Source organism: Dermacentor silvarum, chromosome 8 (assembly GCF_013339745.2).
Source record: "Dermacentor silvarum isolate Dsil-2018 chromosome 8, BIME_Dsil_1.4, whole genome shotgun sequence".
Taxonomy (NCBI): domain Eukaryota; kingdom Metazoa; phylum Arthropoda; class Arachnida; order Ixodida; family Ixodidae; genus Dermacentor; species Dermacentor silvarum.
Genome location: NC_051161.1, coordinates 31,478,437 through 31,491,225, shown reverse-complemented (window position 1 = coordinate 31,491,225; position 12,789 = coordinate 31,478,437). Strand labels below are relative to the sequence as shown.

The following is a 12,789-nucleotide window of genomic DNA, read 5'->3' as shown; positions in this document are numbered from 1 at the left end:
TGCTGAACTGGATATAGTTAATTCTCTGTATCAATGCTTGATCTCAGTGACATCATTTGTAACGGAAAGCACCCCAACAATGTAAATAGAAATCCTTATGTGGAGCCTGGCATTGATGGCCACATCTAAGGTTTTGCATGTACACAAAAGTTCAGCAACCATTTTTTAATACTACTGTGTTTAGTGACAAAACATCAGTCTTGCAAGTGTGCTTGGAGAGCAGATTAATTTTAATGTACACTGGCAAGAGGGAATTCATGCCTGAGTTGATAAAGGTGTCAGCACAGCATTGATGTCTCACATAGTTATAGCGTTACTTATGAAATGGGAGCACTTGCTTATTTTTATCCTCTTTGTTCCTTCGTGCAGACGAACGAGAGGATGTGCAGAGAAAAACGTTTACGAAGTGGATCAATTCGCAACTTGCCAAGGTATGTCGCTTCTGTGAATAAAAGCCCAATAAATAGGGACAGCGCTATCTTGGAAGTGGAGGCAAGATAAAGAAAAATGTGCATCTCCTTTTGATCTTCATTCCATTGCCTCCACCTGTTCACAGGCCGACCAGCCTCTTGTCAACGACCTCTTTCAAGACTTTCGGGATGGAACAAGGCTTCTGACACTGCTTGAAATCCTCTGTGGCCAGCAACTGGTGAGTTGCTAACTCAGATTTAAAGGGCCCCTCACCAGGCCCCATTGTAAATTTTGATTATACACTGGAAAATGTAGGGTGCCATCTAGAGGGTGTGTTACTGCAAGAATTTTAACGATTGGTCTTGGGGGAGATAAGAGAAATTGAAATTTAACATTGCCATGTTGCCAGGAGGTGATCTTCACTGAAAATGTAGACAGTCTCTCCTCGTGCCTCGACTATTGTCTGCAAGTGACATTTCTTCCCTGCCTTTTCCCATACTGGAACTGAGAGACTGTGCCACGTTTACATCACAAGCCCAGCCTCTTCTTTTTTCCTTCGCTTCTTCTTTTTGTTGTGTTATGCACTCCCAGTGGCAGTATTGCATGTTCTGCGTTGTACGATTTACTGAGGTCATCTGCCATACTTGGTGAAGTTGCAGGTAGTGTGTCTTCCAGAGAGGCATTTTTGCATGTGACCTTGATTCTCTGACTTGAAGCGGGGCTCCCTCTCGAGAAAGGGCGCACAGGCTTCTGTTTCAAATTTCAGCTGTTTCATACTTTACAAACATGATTGCCACTGCGTGATGCACGTGCCATGCTTGTTTTTTTGCAATGCCCAAACCTAGTGAGTGGCCCTTTAAGACATATCAATTCTGCAGAAATTCACAAGGTGGAGGAAGTTTTATGAAAAGCAAAATTGTAATCCAACTGATAGTAGTGTGAAATTATGAAGAAAATGCATATGGTTTTCTTTGTAGCTTCATGCTAATCTCATCTTTATGACAGTTCTTCCCTTTCACCTAGCTCAGACTTGTTTCAGTGGCTGGAAAGGCAATTAGGGACCATATTTTATAACAGTCTGTATAAGTTGTCATTGTTTTTTTGTCTCTAACTTATGCATGTTTTCTTTGATATCGTTTATCATTGGATCCTTGCTGGCCCTAATTTATCTGGTCGCTTTGGTGGCCGGTATCAACTATTGTTCTTGCAGCTAAACTTATCCTGCCCAGAACAGAGAAGTGCAAGTGAATTTGCTTCTCACATTAGCTCAGCCATTGAATACCAAAGATGCTTGTCATAGGTTAAAGCCTGTCTTTAGCAGAATGATCGCAATGAAAGTGAGCTTCCTGTTACATATTCAGGATGATGAATGGGGCTGCATGGGGAACTTTATTAGTAAAAAGTATAATGACTACGAGAAAAATAATTTATAGGTAATTTATATCCACAACGAAATGGATAGAACTGAATCAATTAGGACAAGCCCTGCGTGACAATTGTTGTGAGAGGTGAAAAGAGAAGTTTGAGGCATAATTTAGGATGCAGTTATTAAAAAGTTATTCAATGTGTGTCATTTTTTAAGCATGCTTTTGACACATACACTTTTCGTTATGATTCTCATATTTCTATATAAAAATTATAGCTTACTGCCGTAAAATCAACAAAGAAAAAAAGAGTTCTTCAGAAACTTTCTTAATTCTGTGGCTGTGGTCCATTAATTTTTCTCCATGTATTATTTCTTATACAATGAGAATTTCCAGGTGTGCTTTCTGTTGCATAATGTTCTCAATTGATTTTTTCTTCTGTCCTGACAGAAACGAGAAAGAGGGAATTTAAGAGTTCATCATATCAACAACGTTAGCAGAGCACTCCAAGCGCTAGAAGCTAACAATGTGAGTTTGTTATTTTTCTAACTTCGTGCTTTGCACGGGCTTTACTTTGCAGTTATTTGACCAGACCATCTTTGAAGGCAGCTCCGTTTGTTGCAATTTGTGCCTGCCTTTGACTGCTACCGATGAGAATGCTCAGGCTCACATCCGTCGTGTGCACTCATGGAGAAGGAGGCTGTCTTTGTGTGCATGTGTCACAGACAGAATAAAGCCCGTTTGACATGGTGCGATTTTGTCTGCGAATTCGCAGCTGCGGGAAATAGGCCTCCGGACCCTTCGTGCGTGCAATTTTTCGATGTTCGGCGTGCTGAACTTCTCTGCGAAAACGCAGATGCGGTGGTAGCCACTGTAGCGGTGGAAACAGACGACCAATAGGAGGCGGCTCGCTCATACGTCATCGCCAGTCAGAATGCAACTAAAAGCAGCTGGATCGCTTTGTTTTTTTTTTTGTTTCATTAACTATGTTAATAAAACTTTCAGGAGTTTAAATATATAGTTTAGAAACATTGCAGAGTGATTAATTTAGCAAAAAAAAAGTTGGTAAAAGATACACCGAACAATATGTGAGCTTGCAAACCCTGTGCTACGAGTGTGCAAAAAACGCAGCTGCCGTGGATCCATGTGAAACGGGATTGCGAATTTCACATTTGCGGAAATCGTAGCTGCGAAAAACGCACTGCAAACTCGCACCATGTGAAACGGGCTTAAGGAGTTGTTCTTGGAAACATATTTTTTTTATATATTTCACAAGTATCTGTTAAAGTTGTTTCAGTGCTTCTACATTGCAGTGCTGCTTTTGAGACTCTTGTCCATCTTTCAGGTAAAGCTTGTCAATATCAGCACAAATGATATTGTTGACGGTAACCCAAAGCTCACCTTAGGCCTTATTTGGAGCATTATCCTTCACTGGCAGGTATGTAAGCAATCTAGCCAGGCTTCTGATTTACGTTACCCCACTGCATGGTGGCACACTTGTGCCACTAATGTGACTATTAAAGATTTATTTTAGGTTGTTGAAGTCCTCTCAAAAGTTTTTTAAAGTCTCCATGCTCACTTCTAAGTGTTATGAAGTTACTGCTGATGAATTGTCGCATGAATGGTAGTTTACGATACTGACTATGTATTACGGTGCAATAGGACATGACACATATTGAAGTAAGATCAGGACAGGAAAGACGCTCTTCCATGTCCTTGTCTCATGTTCCATGTCTTATTGCACTATCGCACCTTAATAAGTATGAACCAACTAGCCCAGTAACAAGTAGTAATAGGTTTACTATATAATGTTTTTCGTATTTAGCAGTCAATGCTGTGAAAGCTACGCAAGTTGTGTGATACAGAAGTCCTGTTCCATGTGTTCCGCAGCGCAATTATTTTTTATCTGTGAGACTTTCTATAAAATAACTACTTCATAACCTACGACTTGTGGATGTAAGGTTATGTCAAATAACACATTATATTTGTGAACCTGTGTGCTTCTAGTATGCAGCATACTACGTTTTGGTTGCAAGCAGAAGCGCTATGCTGGGGCCGCTAGTCACAGAAACGTGTCACTCTGTGCATTTGGCAATAAATAGGTTGAGATCTACCACACCTTCCATACAATAAATATGACGCATTTTGCGACATTGAAGTATGAGATTAATGTTACATTGAATTACATGAGGCATACCTATATCTTTTTTTTTGTTTGTTTGTTTGCTCCCTCCCTATTTGCTTCGTGTCCTTGGGTTATATGTGTACAAACCAAATAATAATAATAATAATAATTGTCAATGAGATCAGTGTGAGAAATCTCTGTAGCCTTCATAGCTTTGCCTGCTACATATGAAACAGAATATAGCTATCTCATAATGAAGATAATTAGCATTGCATAGCTACACCAGTAATTGGTCATGGACACTATTTTACCTGTTATGTCATTGTTTGCACCAGGTACATGGTGTCTTAAAAAGGGCTTCCAGTGACATCCACCAGACAAACTTGGAGAAGACGCTTCTCGCCTGGTGCAGAGATGTCACCAAAGGGTCTGTAACTATGCAGCTTTTGTTCAGGACTTTCATCTTTCAGCATAATTTGAGCTCATATCCTAATTCTGGCCATTGCAAGAACTACCGTCTGGCAATTTGCTGTGTCTGGGTGCAGCAGCAAATGCACATAGCTCAGTTCCATTGTGATAAATGTGTCGATAGCCTGGTCACCAATGGTAATGACAAATGATTTGTTATATGGCATTCAAAATTAAAAAAAAATGCTTGCATTTTCAGGTGCTATAGTCGTGTGACTGAATGCTCTATTTAAAAAAATATGCGCACTAGCTATCTAGGAGGTGTGGGTATTAAAAATTCTAGGCTGGTCTTGCTTCACAGGGGTGGAATATGCAAATTACACTGAAAAGAGACATTTTTAGAGTTATTGTGTGTCATGTAACCATGCCCCTAGCACCTTGTCATGACGCTGTATGTATGCCATCCAATTTATGTAGCTTGGTAGCCATGTTATCTTTTGAAGTTCACTGTATCTTGTAGCCTGTATCCTGTATCAATGTAGCCTGTGTATTCTCATAGGTACATTGGAGTGGACATCAGGAATTTTACGACAAGTTGGATCGACGGCCTTGCATTCAATGCTATTATACATAAATTCAGGTGAGTTGCGGCAACTAAGCACATGCCATGTAAGTTTTCTTTGTGATGAGAGAATGTAAGAGCTAATGCACCGTGTTAATTTGTGTTTACTGCATTTCTTTGTTTCTTTTCTCATCTCTCATCTAGGCCTGACTTATTTGAGTACAAGAGCCTGTTGAACAAAGACCCTAACTCCAGGCTTGAACATGCATTTCAGTTTGCAGAGAAACAGTTAGGCATTGAGCGGCTTTTAGATCCCGAAGGTAACGGCATTCTCATACTGTGTTAATATTTCTTCTTTTCTTCCAGTGTCGAATGCCTGAAATCAAGTATGGCTGTGACTCGTTTTAGGACTCGCTCGAAATGTGTTGCATGAGTAGCATTGTCCTGTTGTGACAGTTCTAATCTGACCTCACTTCTTTTCTGTTCTTTTTTTTTTTTAGATGTGAACACACTTCATCCAGACAAAAAGTCTGTCATGATGTATGTCATGTGCTTTTTTCAAGTGCTTCACCAGCAAAACATCCCTTTGCGAAAGGGCAGCTTATCAGAGTACTCAGATAGTGAAACTTCATTTCATCAGGTGAGCCTTTACCTTATAATTCTTTGGTGTGTAGAGCCTTTGCAATTAGGCAGAAATGCACTCTGGATGCTTTTGCATTTTACGTAGCTTATGTTCCTCTCTTTGATTGAGTTGCTTGAAATATGTATTTGAGTTTTTACTAGAAGCTACATGCTATCTTGTAAAAGTGGCACTTCTGGGTCTTTTTTGTTGCTTTGATGTGTCTAATCTTCCCATTGTATTTGTTAAAACTAAGTCAAGTTTAGTATTTTGTTTATTCGCATGTCACATCACTAATGCACACACGCATACAATGAAATCTCGATACAACGAACTTGGGGGGACTGCGGCAAATTGTTCGTTGTTTTGAAAGGTTGTTATAGTGAAAGCCCCAAAATTAATCATTTTGCCCATCAGCCCATCAGTTTATCAATTGACACGACGTGGGCTGTCCACGAAAACATCGCTGTTGGATCTAGGCCCGTACTGTTGCTATTTTCCATAGATTCTGCCGCCTCGCACTACTGCAGCCCCGTGTTTAGAGAGGCGTGTGCAAACAAGACATTGACGCCGAGAAAAACCACCGACAAAGAAAAATCTTCATGTCGTCTATAAAGCGTAATGTTTCTTTTTGTTTGTTTTTCACATTCCTTGAGTGGACACTGCAGCTTTCTTGCTCGAGGTGGACACCTGAACTATTCCAGGGTGCAAGTGCGTGTAAATGACATCGTCTGGAAAGTGTCCTTGCCGTGGACACCGCTACTATTTCACTGGAGGCGGACACCTGAACTATTCCAAAGTGCAAGCGCGGTTAAACAACACCGCCCGGAAAGTGCGACAGTGTGGCATCCCCGCGAGCACGGTGGTTACATTTTAGGGGTGTGCGAATAGTGACTTTTGACACCGAATCGAATGCGAATTGAATAATGGCACAAGCGAATCGATTCATATATGGTATAGTTTTCGAGTAGATTTCAAATAATCAACAGCCGTTATCACAGTTAATATAAAATGATGTTCACATCCTAGTATTCTTAAAGTTACCAAGTTATTGTCATTACATAGCACATTATGAAGTGTTTATTAAAAGCACAAATAGAGCATTAGGAGCAAGCCAGTAGTTTCTTTGCATGCACAGGACTCTTCAGAGAGTGCGAATGATCGCTGTATAGCCTGTAATGTATGGCTACCTAAGCGACATAGCCTGCTCCACTATGCAGGCTCTCATGTTTTATGTCTGTACTATGCCCATGGGGATGACAATTTACCGTAGTTTTGCTTCAATTTTATGTTTAATTGGGCGCAGTTGAGGTTTTGAAATAGTTGAAAAGTATAAAAAAATAGTTGCATGTATTAACAGTGACTATTCGATTTGAAGGCCGAATTCGTTATTTGAAAATTTAGAATATTCGCACACCCCTATTACATTTCTCCGCGCATAGCTGGTACGACCGCAGAAAGAAGCACGAGAAAAGGGGAAAAGAAGGTAGAGATGCTCCTTCGGTGCTAGGCGATGCTTGTCTGGGTGGAGCATGCGCTCACAAAACCTGATGCGCCCGTGCACAAAAAAAGAAAAAAAACCTCCTGGCGTTTTTTTTCTCCTCTGGAACCGTCTCTGGTTTTCCGAACTTATGCACCGTGGCGTCCGCTTTCTTTGCCTTGTCGTCTGCTAGCTTACTGTTCCAGCTGCCATAAAGGATACACGGAAATCCAAGAATCCCCAGATTTCGGAATATTAGTTCGTAGTGGTGAGGCATTAACATGACGGAAACTGAGTAAAGATTGTTATTCTGAAAAGTTAGGTATTCTGAAGTTCGTAATACTGAAATATTTTTACATTGAAACTATAAGCAATTAGCATGGGATTTATGAAAAGCACATTCATCTGAAAAGTTTGTTAATGTGGTGTTTGTAGCAATGAGGTTTCACTGTATACACACATGTTTGTGGGAACAAACACGTGCAAATGCATGAACACATACAAAATGTCCTTGCTTGAGTAGGTAGGAAGCATAATCCATTATTGAGCACATTTTTCTGCACGTTTTGTGTTTGTGATGCCCAGTAATGATAGTGCACTTATCAGTATAAGTTTATAATCATATTTGCAACACATGGAGATTGAATTCCAGGCAGCTGTTGTGCACAATCATTGGTCTGTGAATACACAAACCCAGAATTGTGGAACTGCCAAGAAAACCAGTCATGAGCACTGTTTAGACATTGGCTTGGCAGATTCTAAAATTTGATTGGGACATTACTAAGGTGACACACCTTTGTCTTGTAAAACCCCACACCACAAACTGGTATGCACTCGTTGCTTGACTTTCTCGCTGGCTCCTTTGAGTGCCCAAGTGCTTGAGGGCTTTCAGTGAGGGTCACACTCTTTCTGCTGATAAGGAGAGAATGCGAGATAAGCATGTAGTTGTGCCGCTTTCTCGCAAGGCTGGCATACTTTTTTCTTTTACAAGCAGTCTGCCTTTGAGCCAAACTGTGAAGTGACACCTTACACTGTCTGTGCTGGGAGGGAAACATTACGGAACGGTGGTGCTATAGTGTGTGTGCGTGTGTATATTGTGAAAAAGAGCTGCCATATCTGATTTGCTACTGAGATTATACTGAGGATGGCAGATTCAAAGGTATGCTGTCTGATATTAAGCAATACAGCGATTTCTGTGGCAGCTCGGCTTCTTGGCAGCTCTAGTTCTTTTGGTCGTAGTAATCCCCATCTGACATTGACGATTGTGCTAAATGTTCAATGGAAACTCATTACTCTGCTTTGTGCAGGAAATAACATATACGAAGAGGGCTTAAGTTTCATATGTGTTATTGGAGGACTGCATTTGCAAAATTTGTTTGCTGTTCTCATTTGATTTTGCATATAAAATGACATTTCTCAAAACTGAACAAAAACAAATCAAAATTGACAATAACCAGCATAATTCACTGTTTGTTATTTTGTGTGTATTATAATTTCTACTGTATATATATATATATATATATATATATATATATATATATATATATACAATTAAAGAACACAAGTTATGATTAGCTTCAAGTCTAATATATTAATATTTGCATTGGTGATAGAGTGCACCTTGAAACATGAACACTAATTCATCCTGAAGAAGGTCTACAGTAGCATTTAATTTTGTGGCAAAAGAATATATGTTATTTTCCCTGGATAAACATTGCTCCATAAATGTTTGAACACAGAGCCACAGGCAGCATAAACCCAATCAACCTTATTCTGCCTGAAGAAACGCACATTTTTGTGTGGCATCAGGTGTGTAAACTGTATGTAGCTAGGGTGTTCAGTATGTACTGATAGTGTAACGGGAATAGTGTAATGGGAATAGTGTTGCCTCAAACAGTTCAGTGCTACTTATACAACTGATAATTTTGGTTCTACATTATTGTTGCTTGTGAGACACAGCATTTAGTTTTGTTTCTTTAGTTTGCTTTGCTAAATGGTATTGTAGAGGGAAAGAAGTACTCATAAAGATACTTGATCAGTGTTTGACAACCACTGTCCATGATTCATAAAAGCAGTTATGTCACTGATCATAATCAATTGAACATGTGTGATTAATGCAAGGCACCACACACTAAACAGTTATTTGTGTCAAGTCATTAAAATTGTAATTATGCAACTATATGTTTGACTTTCAAAAGAAAATATATTGCATTGATATGCTAGTTGGCAATGTGTGTGAATTCGCAAAATATAGACAGCCATAGCATAGGTTGTAGCTCTACTATGTCTGCTTTAATATATTGCTGACTGTTTTCATCTTTCTGCATTTGTGATACCCTTAGGTATCACAAATGTGCTCCTCACTGCATTTGAAGCATGACTAGCATGAATTTATGATTTGATTTTAAGAACTGTGCGTTGTGACTAAAAAGGGATTAGGCTCAATGTGGAAGGTCCTGTCACCATGCAGAAGCGAAGACATGGGGCCCAGAAGCCTTACAAGATCACAAAATCACTGTTCGAGCTCACACATAACATAAGAAAGAATTTTGAGAAAAAATAAAGCTGTCAAAAGTGATATGCTGACAAAGAAAGCCGAGCAGCTTTCAACCTGAACTCCTATTTAGGCTCCTGACACGATTGAGAAAGGATTGCATTGATACCGCTACAGTCGTAGCACATGCGCTCGATTTTTGCCTGCTTTTTGATGTCAGCAGCCATATCAGCTGCACTGCAGCTTTTCTCTGTGATTTTTCTTCGTGTTCTTGGGACACATGAAACACCATGTGGAAAGCACATTTTTTTTGCTATCAAAATCAAATACGAACACACAATTAAGCAGCGTGATGGGTAATCTGCTACAATGATGAACCGAGCACTTTGAGCCTTCTGCCTGACATTCTGCCTACTTAACTAGCAGCAGCCTGGTGCAGCAGTGGCATAGTAAAGCTTGCAACAACGTTCAGTGATGATGTTCAGTGAATCTCTTTCTCTTGCCTAGGATGTTGGAAAGGGTGCCAGTCCCCTGCTCGCATCAAAAGGCGGTGCAGCAGGCGGGTCCACTTCATCACGTGGCGGTGTCACCAACGTGAACAGCTACCAGAGCAGCCTGGAAGACGTGCTGACCTGGTTGCTGGAGGCCGAGGATCGGCTGGTTAATTTGCCCCCCATAGGCAGTACTGTGGCGCAAGTGAAGGACCTCTTCCACACGCACGAGGTAATGTGATATGATCTTCACCACTTTGTACATAACATGCTCATGTGCCGTCAATGCAAGTGGCTTGTCATCATGATGTGGTCGTGCAATGTTTGTGATAAACATTGCATGTGAAACTGAAGTGAACATGAAAGCTCATCTTTCATGCAAGCGTTCACTAAACATTTAAATTTATGATGTGCTGCCAAATGTTTAAAGCTGTGTCACTAGCATGTTGTTGCAAATTAAAATTACATTTTTAACCTTCCTCCTGTAAGTATGATTGAAGGAGCAAGCATATGTTTGAGAAATCGCTCCTCTTCTGCAAGCCCCGATTCCAAACAGCGCAGGAACTGCTCTGTCACTCTGTGTGTAATAGTTGAATTTCAGTAAAAAAGTAAATGAGAGATCATGCTCATGGTTCTCAGGTTTGTCGTTTGGCTTTTGACACAACCATGGTAATTAGTGTATGTACAATATAGTCCACTGTTAGAAGGTTGTCACAGAGAATTGCAACCAGCTAGCCCTGTTAGTCACACAATTTCTTCTTTGGCTGCAGGACTTTATGCTGGAGCTGACACGAAACCAGGGCCGTGTTGGTGAAGTACTCCAGGAGGGGCAGCGGGTCATTCGCGGAGCAGGCATATCAGCACAGGAGAAGGAGGAAATCAAGGTACAAATGGCATTGCTCAACACGCGCTGGGAGAGCCTTAGGCACAGCGCCATGGACATGCAGACCAAGTGAGTAGTGGGATTCATTTCTTGTTCAGATCTTATTCGTGCCAGAGCTGATGCAAAATGGGGGATGGTGCGTTTCTGGGGGAGATTTTCATCCTTCAGAAGACGTAAATAGGCTCATGTTGATGAAAACTATGATGCTGATGACAGTGAGGATCTAGAGATTAGATTCCAGCTGCTTAGCAAACAGTGGCACATCACCTAGAAGTATTCAATCTTAAATGTATGCTTCTAGCGGGAGAAGTGAAAATTTTACATCCAGAGGTTAATGGCCAAATAGTGTAAGTATATTGCTTTATTTACTTTCGTTATAGACTCTAGCTGTGCTCACATAGTAGCTGCATTTCCATTTTTGGAAGAAACCTTACTAGTTACATAGAAAAGTGTTTAGGATTGTGCCTCCATATAAGGCACACTCCTAACTTTAGGAGCTGTAAATGTGCCATCTCTCTGTCATGGAGGCGGCAAACTGAGCTTATTTGTGTCATGTCGTCACCATAGTTGTACAGTAGTGTATTTTGTAGTGCTGGAGTTACCCATCTCAGTGTTTGGTAGGCATTGTCTTTATTATGTGAAAAAAGAAGATTTGAAAGAAAATAGAAATTGCCTTCAGTGAAAGGGCCCTTAGTTAAAAGAGGAGACAATTCTTTTTTATAACAGCTCCATTTCGGATTTCAGTACATTTTTTTTAGAAAAAAAAAAAAAAAAGAAGGGGTGGGGGGGTTCTTTGTGTCAATACAGTATGTAGTGAATGCTATATTGAGTGACTGTGTATGGCACTTTTCCTGGTGTGTTGGTTTTATACAGTTGACTTGCATTAATTCCACCCTGATGGGACCGACGAATTGATACAATTATCTGACGGTTCAATTAAACAAGATGCGGAAAAAACGGCAAAACAGTCGCTGATTCATTTGGCAGTATTTGCCTCACTCTAATACGCCCCAAATTAAAACGCGTGCCCGCTTTCTATGTGTCCAAAGTAGCAAACTAACGTAGAAATGACATTAAAGCTCCTAAAAAAAAGTAGGAAGTCTAACGCGTACCCGATCTTTTAACCAAGAAAAATTGTTGCACAAGGGTGGCTGGTTTTCTAAAGTCAGCTTCACCGCAATACATGTGTTATGCGGTAAAGCACACGAATGTTGCGAAGGCAGTATTGGTTTTGTGCCCAGTTGCACCGCGCAGGTGATTTTTGGCCCAACTTTCTGGGGGAAAAAAACAAAACAAACGTCGCATGTTAGAATCGGGTAAATACTGTAATCGGACATTGTGAGCTACGGTTATTGCTTGAAAATATTCCTGGGGCGGGCCGCAAATAGGGGTTTTCGACGAGAGATGAAGTGTGTCCAACGCATTCACTGTCCCCAAAGCTCCGCCAAGACAGACGCTGCCACTAAAAGGGTTGCTATCAGTGTCACCATAGGGGTTAGGCGTGTGCATGCTGTCTGGTCAAGTTCTAATTATCAGGTGAAGGCCACTTTTAGGATTGAAATATTGAAAGTTTAGGCCTATAGAAATGCATGGGGGCCGTCCGGGATCAAATTAACTGAAAACAAAAAACAAAAAACGAATTAACCGGAGTCAAATTAACAGAAGTCTACTGTATTAATGCTCGTTTGAATGCTTAAGTTTGAGACACATACCTTTTGTTTTTTTTTAAACATAGGTTGCAAGAGGCTCTGATGAAGCTTCAGCAGCAGCAGCAAAATGCCTTGCGGCAGTGGTTGACTGAGACAGAAGACAGGATAAGCAGGTTCGGCCCGGTTGGACCTGACTTAGAAACGGCAAGACAGCAAATGGAGCAGCACAAGGTGAGGTCAGCAGTGTTGATCCACAACAAAGAAGAAAAACTTTAAGAATTTTTTCATTTTCTAGGAAAAATG

General features: G+C 40.6%; 1 protein-coding gene across 7 annotated transcripts in view; it reads left to right on the top strand.

The window, feature by feature from the left end:
* LOC119460957 (utrophin-like) overlaps positions 1–12,789 on the top strand; it is a 141,728-nt gene that overhangs the window by 113,120 nt on the left and 15,819 nt on the right. For all 7 annotated transcript variants that reach the window (XM_037722108.2, XM_037722110.2, XM_037722107.2 and 4 more), the window contains 11 exons: positions 370–431; positions 557–649; positions 2,226–2,303; positions 3,121–3,213; positions 4,236–4,327; positions 4,868–4,948; positions 5,075–5,190; positions 5,371–5,510; positions 9,971–10,186; positions 10,725–10,906; positions 12,573–12,717. In XM_037722108.2, the coding sequence (XP_037578036.1) occupies positions 370–431; positions 557–649; positions 2,226–2,303; positions 3,121–3,213; positions 4,236–4,327; positions 4,868–4,948; positions 5,075–5,190; positions 5,371–5,510; positions 9,971–10,186; positions 10,725–10,906; positions 12,573–12,717 (1,298 nt within the window). The remainder of the gene's footprint in view (positions 1–369; positions 432–556; positions 650–2,225; positions 2,304–3,120; positions 3,214–4,235; positions 4,328–4,867; positions 4,949–5,074; positions 5,191–5,370; positions 5,511–9,970; positions 10,187–10,724; positions 10,907–12,572; positions 12,718–12,789) is intronic.